We start from the raw sequence: 17,509 nt of genomic DNA on the forward strand, positions 1-17,509 counted from the left end.
TTTTATCTGGCTGTGTCTTTGCCACACAGCCCTGATGCTGTGACTGATAAAGCACCAGGGCAACATTTTGAATGCACAGTGTCTCAGCTGTTGAACACATTAGCTTCCTCAGAGTTGCCATATTTCTTTACAAAACTTCAATATAATTTATAACATAAAATCCTGCTGTGTAACACTGTGTAGTCTCCCTGTCTCCTTTTCTTGTAAACTGGTCATGTAATAGGCTGTTGAATGTAGAGGAGTTTACAGTTTGAGGAATGGAGTGGATCAATTTAATGGTTGAGATTTTCATTAATTGTCGTTGTGTCTTCTCAAAATGTCCCCTAGGTTTAAACCTCTACAGTTTGCAAACTATTTATTTAGTTATTTAATGATCTTCACATTTTTGGCTCAGCATCGGCCCTCTTTGGTTTGGATGTGTTTTTGTGTTCTCAATATCTAAACAAAAATTTACGGAAATCTAGTTATACTATTTTCAGTTGTCCGTGTTACACAATGCAAACATCAAGTATATCTGCAATGCTAATGCACCAAAAAGGTTTCCTTACCATCTAGCAAACCCTACCCTGTTCCTAGTGAAATGTGATGCCTGAATAATTTGATTTGGCCAACTCTCAGAAAGCCACTTCCTCACAGCAGCTGAACAGAAGCCTAGGCTAGACACAGTTATCACCAGAAGTAAGTGCAGGAAATACATTCCTTTTTATGATCTAGGTTTTGTTTCTTTACAATGCATATTTTTTGCACTGTTGTTCTCAGCTGTTATTGTCTTTGTCTCTGATTTTGTATTAAAAGATTTGAGATAATTAACCTGCAGTGTTAACTATATTAAAATCCTGGCTGCTGGAGTAATCTGTTTAATGTAGGCCCTCGTCTTTGTGGACTCACACAAGCAAAGATATTTGTCTTAAGGCCCCAAGCGGGCTGATTAAACACTAACTGGTTTACACTGAGAGATGATGTCATAGCTGGAGGATCCCATTGGCTGATGGCTCCTTGAGGGCTCAAACCTCAGCCCTGCTGGGCAGCGCTGACCTCTTTTCTCTCCACAAAAGGAATCAGGCTCGCCCTGCCAGGCTTTAAACAACCACCACTCATTGAAAGAAAAGAAAAGAGACAGTCATTTGGTCTTTACTGTGCCTCCCTTCGTGCCCCCTCTCTGCACCCGCCTCTGTCAACTTTAGACTGAGTTGACCCAACTAGCATTACATTTAACCAGCACCTTTGTAATTGCTCTGTGGGCTCTTGCAGGGCATTATGCTGGGAGCTCTGCTTGCCATGGACGTGTGAATGTGAATGAGAGGGGGTTGTGACTCTCTCTGTCTCTCTCTCCTCCCCCTAAGCCCTTTTTTAAACACGGAGTATGTTATATTGCTAGGTCCATCTATCTCTTAAAGTCTATCTCTTTTGTCATTCAGACACGGGTAACTTTTACATTAATGTCCCTTTATAGCTGGGAAACTACAATTTCTTTTCTTAGCATTTCCTAGTTTATTAAGTCTGATTTTGTGCATAACAGATGAAGCTCTAGATAATTTATTGCAGTAATATTGGAGGCAATACAAAACATGCAAGTTCTCTCTCTCCTCTCTCTCTCTCTCTCTCTCTCTCTCTCTCTCTCTCTCTCTCTCTCTTTCTCTCTTTCTTCAGACTAGTATTGTATTGTCTTGAAAGTGATACGGACATGTTCCTAAGTCCAACCTAGTGAGGTACATGTCTAAAAGGGTCTCCAGTGAATGAGCAAATTGTTTAGTAGTGGAGAAAGGTAGCAGGTGATTTTATATCAAGCCCCAGAGATACAGATATCTGGACAGCGCTGTGCTAAGAGATAGTTTTGTCTAATTGCCTTCTTTCAGCTCCACTGGAAGGGGGGGGGAAGAGAGTGAGAGAGAGAGAGAGAGAGAGAGAGAGAGAGACAGAGAGAGAGAGAGAGAGAGAGAGACTCGTGCTTCCCAGCTGACACTCGCAGTGCGGTCAGATGCATGTTTTTATGTTTCTTACAAAAGCTTTTTTTTTGCAATGCTGTGTACTCAGCCTTGCATAGGCTACAGATCTTGTCCAAACTCAGAACTCTGCTTGGCTCCAAACAGGGGGGTAAGTTCTACTTTCAGATGGATTAATTTTTTAAGTGTTTGATGTCTCAGTGTGGTATTGTAAACCGTTTTCTTCACAAGCTCAAATATTTACATCCTAGATACATGCTTTTCACATTATTCTGTACTTAGTAAGGCTTTCATCAGCTCTCATTTTTGGAGTGTGTTGTTGCTACAATATAAAGCATGAGCTACCTAACTGGTGTATGTGGGTCAAACTGATTAATTTGTCTGATACTTTGCCTCACCTTTAATACTGTTCATTGCATTACTTCAACAACAACACTGCTTGTGCTTATTGAAAGTAAAAAGTATCATATCCTACTGTTAGGTTGCAATGGTTGTTAATAAATTGCTTCTGTTTCAGGTAATCAAAGTTTACAATGAAGATAACACCAGCAGGGCAGTAGAGGTTCCCAGTGACATCACTGCCCGGGACATATGCCAGCTGTTTGTCTTGAAGAACCACTGCATTGATGACCACAGCTGGACTCTATTTGAACGCATCTCTCATCTGGGAATAGGTAAAATGTTGTTTTCTGTAAAATTAGCATCTTTCATGACAATTTAATAATCGCATAACAGCATCGTCAGTATCAAAATCAAATCTCCAAAAGTTGAGAGAGTATAAGATAATATGGGGTTAAGTGTTATTAGTCAAAACATACATGTTTCGTTTGGCATTTTTGTGCTGGTATTAAGCTATAGCCTGACGTCTCCAGACCAAATTGCAAATGTGAGCTACAGTGGGGTTCAAAGGTTTGGGCACCCCAGGTAAAAATTTGTATTAATGTGCATAAAAAGTCAAGAAAAGATGGAAAAATCTCCAAAAGGAATTAGATGACAGATTAGACATTTGTCTAATATGTCACAAAAAGTTAGATTTTATTTCCATCATTTTCACTTTCAAAATAACAGAAAACAAAAAAATGGCATCAGCAAAAGTTTGGGCACCCTGCAGAGTTTATAGCATGCACCGCCCCCTTTGGAAAGCTGAGACCTGACAGTGTCATGGATTGTTCTCAATCATCGTCTGGAAAGACCAGGTGACGTCAGTCTTAAGGTTTTAAATGCCCAGACTCATCTGACCTTTCCCTAACCATCAGCACCATGGGTTCTTCTAAGCAGTTGTCTAGAAAACTGAAACTGAAAATAGTTGACGCTCACCAAGCAGGAGAAGGCTATAAGAAGATAGCAAAGCATTTTCAGATGCCAGTATCCTCTGTTTGGAATGTAATTAAGAAATGGCAGTCATCAGGAACAGTGGAAGTTAAAGCAAGATCTGGAAGACCAAGAAAAATATCAGACAGAACAGCTCGCAGGAATGTGAGAAAAGCAAGTCAAAACCCACGTTTGACTGCACGATCCATCCAGAAAGACCTGGCAGACACTGGAGTTATGGTACACCATTCCACTATAAAGAGATACTCGTACAAATATGGTTTTCATGGAATAGTCATCAGAAGAAAACCTCTTCTACGTCCTCACCACAAAAATTAGCGTTTGAAGTTTACAAATTGACAAATAAACAAGCCTGATGCATTGTGGTAACAAGTTCTGTGCACCAATGAGGTTGAAATAGAACTTTTTGGCTGGAATGACCAAAGGTACGTTTGGAGAAGAAAGGTCACAGAATTTAATGAAAAGAACCTCTGTCCAACTGTTAAGCATGGGGGGGATCAATCATGCTTTGGGGTTGTATTGCAGACAGTGGCACAGGGAACATTTCACAAGTAGAAGGAAAAATGCATTCAATACAACATCAGCAAATTTTGGACGCTAACTTGATGCCATCTGTGAAAATGCTGAAGTTAAAGGGCTTCTACAAATGGATAATGATCCTAAACACACCTCAAAATTTGGATTCCATCAAGAGGCGTAAACTGAAGGTTTTGACATGGCCTTCACAATCTCCTGACCTCAACATAATTTGAAAATCTATGGATAGACCTTTAAAAAAGCAATGCGTGACAGACAACCTAGAAATCTCAAAGAAATGAAAGACTTTTGGAAGGAAGAGTGGGTGAAGATACCTCAAACAAGAATTGAAAGACTCTTGGCTGGCTACAAGAAGTGTTTACAAGCTGTGATACTTGCCAAAGGGGGCAGTACAAGGTATTAACTCTGCAGGGTGCCCAAACTTTTGCAGACAGCATTTTTTTGTTTTGTGTTGTTTTGAAAGTGTAAATGATGGAAATAAAATCTTACTTTTTTGTGACATATTTTACGAATGTCTAATCTGTCATTTGATGCCTTTTGGAGATTTTTCCATCTTTTCTTGGCTTCTTTATGCACATTAATACAACTTTTTACCTGGGGTGCCCAAACTTTTGAGCCCCACTGTATTTGCCAGAAGAAATAAAACATGAGCTTGCAGATTCATATGGTTGCCAGCCTAGTATTACCAATGTGATGTTAATGTTAGGACTATGGTCGAGGTTTGCTTGATTTGATGGGAGGAATGGCAGTAGGTAGCGGGGTGGTGACGTGTAGTGGAACAGAGCACCTTCCTCTTTTTTGTTCAATCCTAAACCAATTCATTGCGTAATCACATTGTGTTTTTTATGAGGGGCGCTAATGTTGGTACTGATTGTGTTTTAGTCACTGTAAGCATCAATTATATATCTTCCTTTCATGAAATATTATTAATCATCCTCCATTGGCATTTAATTAACAGAAAGGTAGTGCAGTACATGTATAAAGTCAATTACTGTCTACTTTGGGGTTTATAGATTTCCTTTTGTCACATATATTTTTCAGCCCTATTAGTATTGTCTGCATAGCTTTTGTTATGGAATGCAAAGGGTTGTTGTGAGGTCTACATTTCTATGCTACATTACCTGCTGCTGCTTGTTTAATCCATTTTAATTTAAAGCACCACCAGCTATAAACTGACAGGTATTGTTTGAAAGCTACACACCAAGTTTAATTGAGGGGATTTCCTTTTATTACAGAAATAGCTTGCTTTATATACTTCTAAGGGACATTCAAATTGATGCACTGTATCAAATAATTAGCTGTAACCATTTATGTAACATACCTTGACGCAAGTATTTATATATATTAAATGCACATTACCACTTGCATTCAAGAATAATGTATGCATGACATAAAATATAGTTCTTTATAAAAGCTGTCTTCATTAAATATATTAAATGTATCAATGACATATTAACACTGATCTGCTAGGAGACAATATGCCTGCATAATACATTTCTCAGCTGCATTTTCAAACTATTGCACACATTACATAATTCATCCATCTGTTCTTTTCCAGTCATCAATGCTTTAACAAAAAGCCCACATATAATTGCTTTCCAGTAAAAACTATGTATTTAGTATGTTATTTTACTTTTTTACAGATAAACTAACTGATTAAATGCTCCTTTTGTGAGTTCGCAAAATTACTGAGCTAACATACTTTAAGAGCCCACAAATTTAGAAGAAAAAAGTTAAGCATTTGGAGATACATGTTTTTCACAGTAATTAGACTGTAGTTTTAGCTTTTTAGTTAAACTTGTTTGCACAACTCTCAAGAGTTCATATCCATAAATGTTTATTCAAAGAATTATCAGCCATGCAAATCATAAAAAGTTACTTGTTGTCTGATGACGCATTTTCCCTGATGCTGTTCAAAGCTGCTTCACATGGCTTTCTGTTGACCTTATGTAAAAACATTTATTTGTTCAACCATTTCAAGGTCTAGGAAATGATTAATGGTGATACTGTACTGATTTATCCCGAGGTTACACATTGAAATAAGGTTAATAACCAAACTCTGGGCCTCGAAATAAGGCAAGACAACTCTTGTCAGGAAATCTTTTGCAGATGTCTTTGCATTATCATTTTAAGAACATTTCAGCTTATGTTTTTCACTTTGTTTTGACATTACAGCCAGTTCTATTCAGCCTTCATCTTTTATCCATAGAGAGGAAAAAACAAGATTACCTGATTTTCTCTCCCCCTGGTCTCACTAGAGCGAACCATTGAAGACCATGAGTCTGTTATGGAGGTACTATCAAGCTGGGGAATGGACACAGACTGCCGCCTGTATTTTAGGAAGAATTATGCCAAGTATGAATTCTTCAGGAAACCCCTGGTGAGTTTGAGATAACATCATACTGTATTTATGGTGATGGGTTCATACACATCCTTTTGCCTTGTGAAAGCCTCTCTTTGAACCGTCCAACTGTATGCCCACCACTGTGTGGGTTGAGGAGTTTAAAGACTTGTTTAATAACTAATGTTGCTTTCATATTGGTAGGACTTTTTTCCGGATCACATGGTCACTATATCAAGTGAAGCCAATGGGATGGTGGATCACTCTCAACTTATACAGGTATCAAATTCATTATGTTTACATTGTACTCTCTTTATCCTTTAGTGTAAAGAATTGCAAGGCTCTTAACCTCCTGTGTAAATGTCCTGTGTTACCTTAAGAGTATACTGCACACACCCATCTATGGGCAAACATTTCTCTGCCCAACACAGACCTTTCTCAACTCCAGCACTTGTCCAGAGATACATGGACACCTACATGCCAAAGAGCAAAGCAGGAAGTCTTGGAAGAAGTTTTATTTTGTCCTGCGGAGGTCAGGGCTTTATTTCTCCAATAAGGGAATTTCCAAGGTCAGTAAAACAAAATGACTTGTCTACAGAATGTTGTGTGCATGAAAAGCAGTTCAAAAGCAGTATCAAAAGCGGATTACTACATGGGTTATTTGTTGCATAGAATTAAAACCATTCCGTTGCATTCAATGCTATTCGGGATATGTAAATGTATGTCACCTTGCTTGAATTAATGGCTTAATCTAAGAAGCTACATCCCAGTCCTCTGTTGGTATATGGTGGGGTCACCAGTTCATCATCTGTTTATTTATCAATCGTGCTATGAGAGAGAGTGGAACAGGTTGAGCTTGATTTTCCTTAGGTCAGCTGGCATGTCAGCCAGGCAGAAACAGGACTCTCAAAGCTGCTGACAAGTGAAGCTTATACCTAGGCACCAGTCGTGCCAACACAACTACTTTCTACAACAGTAGACCTTTTGTTGTTGGGTGCTGGAGGGCTTTGGTGTGGCACCCACTTTTACTCCAGCAGAGTTCACCATTCATCTGTGGACAGAAAGTGTTTCTGACCACCACTAGTCAGTCAGCACAGACACTAACGGCTGTGGCATTACTTTAAATAAGGAAGTGGGATAGGTGCGTCACATGAAAGCAGAACAATGGTAATCTTTGTGCTTTTTACTTTCTTGGAAATTTGTCTTTGGTACAATGTGGGTGTTCACACTGTCTCAATACATGTATGTCTAATTCTATCATTATCATTGTCATGCATTTACAGGTTAACCACACCCAGAATGACTGATAACACTGTTATTTATTGATAAATATAAATTTACTTGTGCTCTACCTTTTGTCCTAAATGAGCTATTATGTTTCTTCTGCCCAAAAATATTAGACTGTAAGCGTGATTTGATTCAAATATATTAAGGTGACACTTTACCACTTTTGCCCATTTTCATCCCTTACATACTGTACAACAGATTTACAGATGAATTCTAGACCCAACACTTTAAATAGATGTTGCATCAAAATGTATATCTATACTCTACTTCTGTTTAATGAAGACCTCTTTGTTTTACAGGAACCAAGGCATCTCCAGTTCATTGCAGACTTCAGTGACAGTGATGTCTACACAGTGTCGTCAGCCAAAAAACTACATGGAGCACCTACAGATTATGGCTTCTGTGTCAAGGTACCCTCACTTTCTAGAAATGTCAAAACTGTACTAAAGGAGTAGAAGTAGAGTATTGATTCCCAGCATGCTGAACTCCTTTTTTCTCCTTGTAACTTCTTTCTCCAGCCCACAAAGTGTAGTTCAGTCCGAGACTTGAAGCTGCTTTGTGCGGATGATGAGCAGAGCAGGACCTGCTGGATCACAGCCATCCGCTTGTTAAAGGTTTGCTTGCTAATTACTAACTGGTGATGTCTAAGAGAAGAAATGCTGAGTCAGTGCTAGAATAAGATTTAGCTTTGGGAAGAGGTCAAGGGAAACTATTGAGTGAAGGTGGATTAGCACTCTCACTTTTTATAGAAGCAGCATGTGTTCATTGTCTGGATATCTGCTGGATATACTTAGAGCATTAGTCACTCTCCTGCTGGTCTATAAATAATCTATAGTAAAGCACAACACAGTGCGATTTATTTGTATCTGCCCCTATTATTACTATACTTCAGGTCTACTGAAAGTATTTTAAAGTTAACATGTAATAGATATTTGGGATTAGAACTTAAAATGCTGCTCATTGTTGTTGTGTTTCAGTATGGAATGGAACTGTACCAAAACTTCATTCAGCCACACCAGAAACAAAAAGTGTCCCCAATGGTAAGTTGAAGGTCTTATTTTTATGTCACTTATGACACTTGAAAAATACTGAAAATGTTACATTCTCACTTAAAAATGTACTTTGTAAAATGTACTTTGTATGAATTAAAGGACTCAAGACTGTGACATAGGACACTCATGGTGACAAACTAAACTAAACAAATTCTTACACCAAATCTGCAGTTGGCCTCAACTTTGCCTTGTGAGGCCTTCTAGCCTCTTATGACATTAGCAAATTGTTTCAACCCACAAATTGCTCATCAGCCTTATTTCTAGCCAAAGTAAGCAACTTTATTTTTAGCCAAAAAGCTCTAATACATCCACTTTAATATAATACCTGATAATACCTGGAGACTAGACTAAAGCTAAAAGGAAAGTGGATATTGTATAGGTAAGGTTATAAGTTATAATGCTTTCAACATTATTTAATTTTTCAAAATTAAATAATGCCATTTTAAAGATAAGTTTTTATGCTTCAAAAATGTGTTTGAGCCCAAACATAGCAGTATAGTCATATAATTGCGTAGGACAAATGAGGCACCTTCACTGTGTTAACGTGGGTTTGGTTTCTCATAATAACCTCAAGACTCTACTGGGAGTGTTTTTCGCAGCAGTGAACCCAATCTATTTATGGCTTTTAGGGATGATCATGAACCCTCCACTTTCTAAAAATACACAGTAATCAGCTGTTCTCAGATTTAAAAACTCATCACCTCTTCTATGCTGTTGAAGGGGCATATGTGACCAACAGCCTCACTAATAGAATTAGCTAGAAAGACAGGGGAGTACATACATCTGCCAAATGCAGCGTCAGGCTGCTGAAGCTTCTGTGGTTTACCTGACAGATTTAGCTAAACATGCTACATCTAGAAAACTGTTTCATGGGATTACTACAAAGTGAATATAAAAGCTGTACTCCTATACAGTATTAAGTAACATATTTATAAGCAATGATTGGTATTTCATCATTGGAATTACGAAATCAGACAGGCGGGAATGCCTCTGTCCTCAAAGTAAACCCTGCTCACTTTGTTTTGACCACTCGTTTAAATTGTAAGCTTAGTACGTAGCAGAGGAACAAATGTGGTAATTTAAAAGCTTCTTGGTAATCCTGATAAGAAGAATTTTCTTGAGTGTGTGCAGTGAGCCACTCACTATATGGCAGCTTAAAGGACTAAAATGTGCCCATGTGTCATTCTTTTTAAAGCCACTCTAATCCCTTTTCAATGGAGTTTTCTGTCTGGAATCATCCAGAAATGATGAAGATGGAGTCACGTTACTCAGACACTAGATGGCAATATAATACCATAAAAAGGCAAAATTCTGTCTGCTTCCGTTCCACAGCATAACAAATACCCAAAGGACAGGAAAATAAATCCAAAAAAAACTCAATAACCTAAGGAATGATTTAAACAAACTCACACAGGCCTAACATTTCAATGTACAGTATGTCTGCAATTTCAGAGAAGCATCTCAGAGAATTCACTGGTGGCCATGGACTTTTCGGGCCAAAAAAGCCGGGTAATTGAGAACCCGTCTGAGGCGCTGTCTGTGGCTGTAGAGGAAGGCCTGTCATGGAGGGTAAGTCAGGGTGTCACCCAGTGAAAACAAGCACTCCGGACATTTTGATGAATTATTTATAATTATATATAAGCAATTATTCAAATGTCATAATGGGCTCATACAATTTACAACCATATCCTATGTGGTAAGGTCCAGTGTAATAAAAGTTATTTAAGAATTAGCATAGCTATTTGAATATAGAACAGTATATTCATACACACAGGGGCTTAACACAACAAAATAAAGCCTATAAGATCAAGAGTTGCAAGCACCTCATAAGTTGTTGTTTAGAAAACAAAGGCAAGAGACTGTATAAATGATCTATGTATTAACATTACTTTAACTAATATTGAGGCTGTAACTAATTTCTCCCATAGAGGAAGAGTTGCCACCGTCTGAGCGGCCATGGGAGCCCCTCCACATCACAGAGCTCAGTGTCAAACATAGGTTTGTGGGGCACTTTTTTATTATTATTTTGATTTGCCATCTGTACACAAGAGAAATAGAAAATTAACAATAAATTGTTTCTCTTTGTGCTACAGCCCTCCACTTGACTCAGTCCTGGTTCCACGGCAAACTGTCTCGGGATGAGGCTCAGCGTTTAATTACTCAACAGGGTCCCATCGATGGGTAAGCAGTTATACTCTACTTTTCTGTTTACATTATGTCATTAAATACATTAGGATTATTACTGTAGGTACTGTACACTGCAAATTACTTGGTTCTTACTAAATAAAAAAAACTTAGATTTAGAAGTGTTAGGTAATTTATCTTGTTTTAAGAGTGAGTTTTTTTTAAGATTGTTCAACTTTACACTATAATCTTAAATCAAGCAAGCTTGTCAAGTTAAATTATCTTGCTGCATGGACAGATAATTTCACTTGTTTTGAATACCTTTGCCCTCAGATTTAGTGTTTTTATCTTGTTTTTAGACACCCCTTTATGCAGTGTAGACCTCTGGGCCTACTGCATTTGGTGCATGAACGTGATTATATATTATACAAAATATCCTATATTTTGTAGAATGTGACAGAAGTAATTTACGAAGACACAAAAAACGTTAGTTTTATTGTATCATCACAACATCTAAATGTATTTTTAAATATATACATTTGTTAACATACTGGAAGCAGATCTCTAAACAGCGAAAAAAAGGGAGCTGGAGCTGAAGCAATATTATCTAGTGGTCCATTATAGACTGGACAATTTGCCCTATGTCTGTTTTTAAAGTACTGGCAAATGGCACATGATGTAATAGTACATGTTGTCTTTATTTTAGGAGATTTCAAAATAGGGTTAAAGTGAGATAAAAGCTTTAATTTTGTTTTCAGAGTATTTCTTCTGAGGGACAGCCAAAGCAACCCTAAGACATTTGTACTGTCGCTGTGTCACATGCAAAAAATCAAACACTTTCAGATCTTACCTGTGAGTACAATCCACTGTTTGGATATACAGTGTTTTTTTATTTATCTTCCCAAAAGTACCTCCAAATTTGAGCCTTATTGTCTATTAAGTCATCCTTTGTGTGTGGATGTGCATGTATGCATGTGTGCATACCCTACTGCAGGTGGATGATGAAGGGGAGTTATTCTACAGTCTGGATGATGGTCACACACGTTTCACTGACTTGATCCAGTTGGTGGAGTTTTACCAGCTAAACCGAGGAGTGTTGCCCTGCAAGCTCAAACACCACTGTGCCCAGATCACTCTGTGAACATGGGGACCCAATAGACCCCCGAGGGCCCAGATGCACCTTACCTACGGGTCCTTTTCTGGACAAACACTCCCAGTGTTCTTGTGCCTTGAAGAGAAAGAAAGATATCCAGACTGAACCGCCATGCTAACTAACTAAAACTACTGTTGTCATCCACTATCGTCTACATTCGTACTGTGCCACATGATCCCTCCTTATTTTATTTTTTTCAAAACAAGCTGAATTTGACAAATTGCTGTTGACTGTATAATAACTGGCTACGTGTGCTGAAGATGATGTGCATATTTGTCTAGTGAACTTTAGCCATGTATTGTGCCCATGTGTGGCAGTAAATCCATTGTGCAAAGTCCAAACATGACTTCTCGTACTGTGTATTGTAGAGCTGAATGTGTACTGCAAACAGCTTTTGATTCTTACAACATCATGACACTAGTAGTAAGTAGTTTTTTTGTTCTTATTTACATACCTTAGTTTGTAGTTAGTTTTAGTTTTCACTAAAAACATTTTAATAGAATGTCTTCTGCAGTATGTGTACACCTAGTATGTATACACCTATTATTTTTTATTTGAAACCATATCATTATGGAAATTAGGCTATAGTACACATCATCTCTTTGAGTAATTTCAGTAGAACTCAATGTTACTTTTCATGTCATTGTATTTCTAAGTATTCAGGTATTTTTTCAAAGAAAATGATTGTTTTCTATTTGAGAGCTAAAATGACGTCTCAGGAAGTGTCACTGTGCATGTTCCTGTAAGCTGAGACTGTTGTAGAGACAAAAGGAGAGGTAATGTTCAGGTGGAGAGGAATGGCACACAACCTCACCGGCCTGCACTGTTCATTCATTGTAAATGTGTGATTAAATGAAATGTTTGTATTACATGAAATTATTGTGAGCTTCTCTAGAGCGAGAAGAGTGACATATAATTCACGCATTTTTGATATAAGCCATGAAGATGAAAATCAGAAATACTGTGTGACTGATTTAAATCATATCTGAATTCAGTGTATAATAAAATTTAGGTTTTCCAAGATTCAGGTGTACAGTTTGCAAAACCTGACTTGCTTGTATTTTGATGCTATTGCTACTGCTGTGGGTATACAGTGCCAGATATTGCTTGTTTATAAAAGCCAATAAGGAATCAGCTTTAAAAACGAGGAATTTTAAATCATTGAAATGGATATTACTATCTTCTGTTTTATTTATTTTTTTCAGCTGGACAACGGTGCATTGAACAATGACCGCCATGGACTGTATAGTTTCATAAACAAAGTTTGTAAGTTAAAATTTGAATGATTCATTGTCACATTTAAAAATAATCTACAAAGTAAACACACTGTTAGTTAAAAACTGCCAGCAATTGCTATAGTTTAGTATGCAGCACGGTAAACTCTTAACTAAAAGCCCAGATGAGATCTGAGACAGTGTGAAGCAATTGATCACTAGGTTGATAAACTTTACATATATATATATATATATATATATATATATATATAGTAGAAAGAGAGATAATACATTATAATATTTGTATAGTAAATGAGTCATGCTGGGTTATGATACAAATGCAATACCAATAATGCAATAACAGACTCTAAATCTCACTCTAAAATGAAACGTCCATAAGCTGTGTTCTCCACCTAAATAATCCCTATAACCACTAGATGGTACTAGAAGCATTTTGCTTTTGCTTGTCCAGGTTTATGTATTAAATCATGTGTCTAGTGAAATCACAATTACATAATGCATATAAAATGTTGACTTTGAAGAAAAGTTTAGTAAAACAGTCAACTAAGACTCCCATGCTGTTGAGCATCTAACACTTGATATGCAATGAGTGTGTTCTGCAATGACATCAGTAACAACCCCTTTTTTCTGTTCTTACTGTGATAAGTCATTTAATGTAAAAGATGCAAGTAATGCATTTTAGGTAATCTAATTTAACAAAACTGTAAACTTTAAATTTACAACCAGCATTCAAGGCTCCATAGAATATAAAATGTGAAAACAATAAAAAAGGATGTGATTGTTTGCTACACAACAGTAAACGGCAGAATGTCTTGTCTTGAAGCATTTGTGTTAAACAATCTTCTGTGTTGTGATACAAAAACATTGCCCCTATACCTCCCCTGCTCTACTTCAATAGCACATTTTGAAACTGTGCTCACATCCAGGGGAGATGTGCGCACACAGAGAAGTCTTAAATGCACCCCTGCTTCCGAGGTCTTGTGCTAAATGTTGTTTTGGATGTATTCCTGCCATTGATCGGAGTCTGGCTGCAGGGGGAGAGATGGCAGCTGGGAGAGACTGCGCTTCCTTTAATGAATTCATCCAGCTCTATCCTGCCCTAACGGCCTGTGGATACAGCATTTCTCCTAGTAAATAAAGACCCTCTCTCCGCTCTGTCTCTGGCCCTCATGGACAACCACCACTGTTCGTAACACTTCTCACCACTACATTGGATTTACTCCTTTATGCACTCTCACTTCAGGTTTTGCACTTCAGAGTGTTGTCAACTTTACTCTGTTCTTAAATGCCTCTCTTGTTGTATTCCCCCAGTCTGTATTCAATTATCTGGCTTCTCTGTCTTCGACCAATTACTGATTATCTCCAATGAAGTGAAGACCTTGTTGTTTGCTTTGCTGAGTTACAAAAGGACATTACCTGGGCTTGGGTATGAGTCCTGGCAGAGTAAATGAGGTTTGTTTAGGGAATGCATTAAAGTGAAGGTTTGAGACTTTAACTTAAGGCCTTTCCCATCACGACTATCTGAAGCTAAAAGAAAATACAACAGCTCTTTACTGTAGCTACAGTGGCCGCAGTTGGCTGGAGCAAAGATTATCATAGGCCGAGAAAACTAAAATATTAAATATGTAACATTCATATGTAAATATGTAACATGCCATGTATCTCTCTGTATATTCAATGGTCTTGAAGTTATTGTGTTAAATCCAACTGTGATTCCATTTGCTTGACATTGCACAGTCGAAGAGACGTTTTTTGACTTTATTTTCATTTTGCAGAAATAGTTTACTTTTAGACACTGGTCAAACACACTATAAACATCTTGTTTTAATAGATCAGAAGCTACAGGCAGGGGAAGTCATGCAGGTGGAGCACCCCCTCCCCCCAAAAAAAGAAAACTCCCTGCATTATGGGTTTTGGGTCCACTATGTTTAGTTAATTCAAATCCCCCAGATATTTAGAATGCCATACAGTACATTATCTATGTGTTGTTTAAAATGATTAATTGATAAATTAGGCTTTTATGATGAAAAAGAATTACAAACAATTGCATCTTGCTTGATATTCAATATATTTTCTCAAATTTTGAATATAAAGGTGAAAGCAAGGTTTTTAGAGGCTGAATTCATTTGCAGTTAGAAAATAATTCTATGCTCTAAAACCATGCAGATGATGGGGTTTTAAATAACAGCAACAATAGTGATACATGTATTGTAAACCAACCCTAAAGCTAACATACAATTAATGTCTTTCATGTCTTTGCTTACTGCATGAGATTTTTCGAGGCCGCTGTTGTGCCGTGGTGTGTGAAAGGAAATATTCTTGGTGTATTGAGCATCTTTGGTAATGTATTATGTCTCAGATAATTGCCCAGACAGTGTGCTCTATAAAGCGCCTTTCTAACCTCTGATATATTTTTCTGGGGGTCTTGGAACTGGCAAACGGTAAGTGCCAAGCTTTGTTAATTACAAGGATAACACATGCACTCGTCAAATAATGGATGTAGTTTGCAATTTCAAGTTTTAATAATCAATTACTGGCAGTAATTCTCTGTGGAGTCACAGGATAGTCATTAAATCTCAAAAGGCGAGACACACGCATTGTAGCTTTTTCCAAAGCCCTATTTTTAAATACATAAGGGAACAGGGTCTGCTTTTATCTAGTGCATTTTGTTGCCTTGTTACAAAGTAAAGTAGCTCAATTAGACCTAGACAGTGCCGCTTGTAGAATAACTGTTTAAGACAGTGAGTGATGAATGATCATATTAATGCTTATTCCTACAGGAACTGAGCCAACAAGAACAATAATGGAAAGATGCTCTTGTCCAAAAATTCTGCAGATCTGCTTATTTTTTCTTCAACATAAGTCACTGCTTTTATAATGTTAAATCCATGAAGTTTCATTTAACACCAAGTCCTATATGAACTCACATTAAGCAGACATACTGTATCATTATGTTGTTGTTGGGCCTGAAATACCTCTGTAACTGACCTCTTTGAGCTTAGCAAACAGAAATCAGTAAAAATCAGTGTGCTCCTTTTTTTCTTCTATACAGCAGGGTTCCTGTTATTGTATTTTCGAGTCCACCTTCAAAGCTGAAACATTGCACAGGTTCTTCTTGCCCTTGAGAAATTAACATGGGAGGACTGGCTTTGCTCTGAGGGAGCCCTATAGAGGCCACATCCCCTCCTAATCCCCAGTTGAAAGGCATACCTCTACTGCTCAGTCAAAATAGTAACATAGCAAGCCAAGTGTTTACAAGATGTTAGAAAATATATCAAGACATGCAACACTTCATTTTTTTAGGTTATTTAATCCGGACATTTTCTCTTTATGACATATATGGATTGTGATGCAGTGTTTTGTGTCTATGATGTGTGTGTGTATGAGATAGTGAGACAGACGGCGGGGGGGGGGCTTGGCCCTGCACAGATGAGCAAACCATGAATCTGAAGTGCAGCGCCCTGTGTGGCTGCCCACCAACTGAACAACATTAAGGCAGTCCTCCATGTAAAACCTGCTCACTTCTCCCACAAACACTCGAGTTTGGCAAACGGGCAGCAGCTCAGCGGGGATGAGCTCTCACTGGAAGACTGAGCTATGGACAGCAGGGAGACATAAACCACAGCTTCTGGTGGTGATGGACTGATGTTTTAGGTGATCAAAAGGATGGATAAGAAAAGGAAAATGACAGGGGTTGCACCAGGAGGGGGTCTTGGAGAGGAAAACATTTTGGAGTTTTAAGATAGACCTTTTTTTTTTTAAAGCAAAGGAAAGCTGAGATGTTTGACAGTACAGCACTTGGGGTGAATTGTATTATACAAAAGTAGATCCAAACTCTCAGATTCACTTTCCTGCGATCGCTATCATTCACACCATACGATGTAGAACAAAGTCAAAAACAATATGATATACTGTATATCATGCAGCAATTTACTTCCAGGTTACAAAGCCGAATTAGGATGATAATTGTCCTTGCATTTTTCTGCAAAATAGGTTAAAGTGTTCACATTGGCCAACACATATACATACATGCATACATTCATACATACATACATACATACAACATACATACACACATAGTACATACATACAGTACATACATACATACATACATACATTACATTTTGTTTTGTTATAACTACTTACACTTTTCTGTTCCCTGTATCTGTCTTTTATTGTCTGTAAAGCGTCCTTGAGTGTTAGAAAGGCGCTGTTAAATAAAATGTATATTATTATTATTATTATTATACATACAGTACATACATACATACATGTGTGAATGTGCACAAGCACTTTTACACTTGTGTTGGATCAATTTACATTCCTGCCTACTTTTTCTCTCATTTACATGGTGTGCGAGTGATTCCTAAACAGGGTAGGAAGCTTTGTGGAAGAATTAGGAAATGGTCCATTTCTGAGAAAACAGTGGAATAAAAGCAGAGCAGCCTATGTTGGGATTTGAATGGTCAATCGATGAATAACCCAGAGCGGTGTTTTTTAGTGCA

The 17,509-nt window shown here is 37.7% G+C and overlaps 1 protein-coding gene across 6 annotated transcripts in view; it reads left to right on the forward strand.

The window, feature by feature from the left end:
* grb14 (growth factor receptor-bound protein 14) overlaps positions 1-12,903 on the forward strand; it is a 33,120-nt gene extending 20,217 nt beyond the window's left edge. For 5 of the 6 annotated variants that reach the window (XM_032529395.1, XM_032529397.1, XM_032529394.1 and 2 more), the window contains 12 exons: positions 2,461-2,617; positions 6,071-6,192; positions 6,358-6,432; positions 6,585-6,722; positions 7,740-7,850; positions 7,959-8,054; positions 8,418-8,480; positions 9,945-10,061; positions 10,421-10,490; positions 10,586-10,673; positions 11,375-11,468; positions 11,611-12,903. In XM_032529395.1, coding sequence (XP_032385286.1) covers positions 2,461-2,617; positions 6,071-6,192; positions 6,358-6,432; positions 6,585-6,722; positions 7,740-7,850; positions 7,959-8,054; positions 8,418-8,480; positions 9,945-10,061; positions 10,421-10,490; positions 10,586-10,673; positions 11,375-11,468; positions 11,611-11,757 — 1,278 coding nt within the window. In that variant the 3' untranslated portion in view covers positions 11,758-12,903. Of the gene's footprint in view, positions 1-1,895; positions 2,095-2,460; positions 2,618-6,070; positions 6,193-6,357; positions 6,433-6,584; positions 6,723-7,739; positions 7,851-7,958; positions 8,055-8,417; positions 8,481-9,944; positions 10,062-10,420; positions 10,491-10,585; positions 10,674-11,374; positions 11,469-11,610 lie in introns of those variants that run through there. The other variant, XM_032529398.1, reaches the window with a different exon arrangement.
* The last annotated feature ends 4,606 nt before the right edge of the window (positions 12,904-17,509 follow it).

The sequence above is a fragment of the Etheostoma spectabile genome, chromosome 11 (assembly GCF_008692095.1).
Source record: "Etheostoma spectabile isolate EspeVRDwgs_2016 chromosome 11, UIUC_Espe_1.0, whole genome shotgun sequence".
NCBI classification, from domain to species: domain Eukaryota; kingdom Metazoa; phylum Chordata; class Actinopteri; order Perciformes; family Percidae; genus Etheostoma; species Etheostoma spectabile.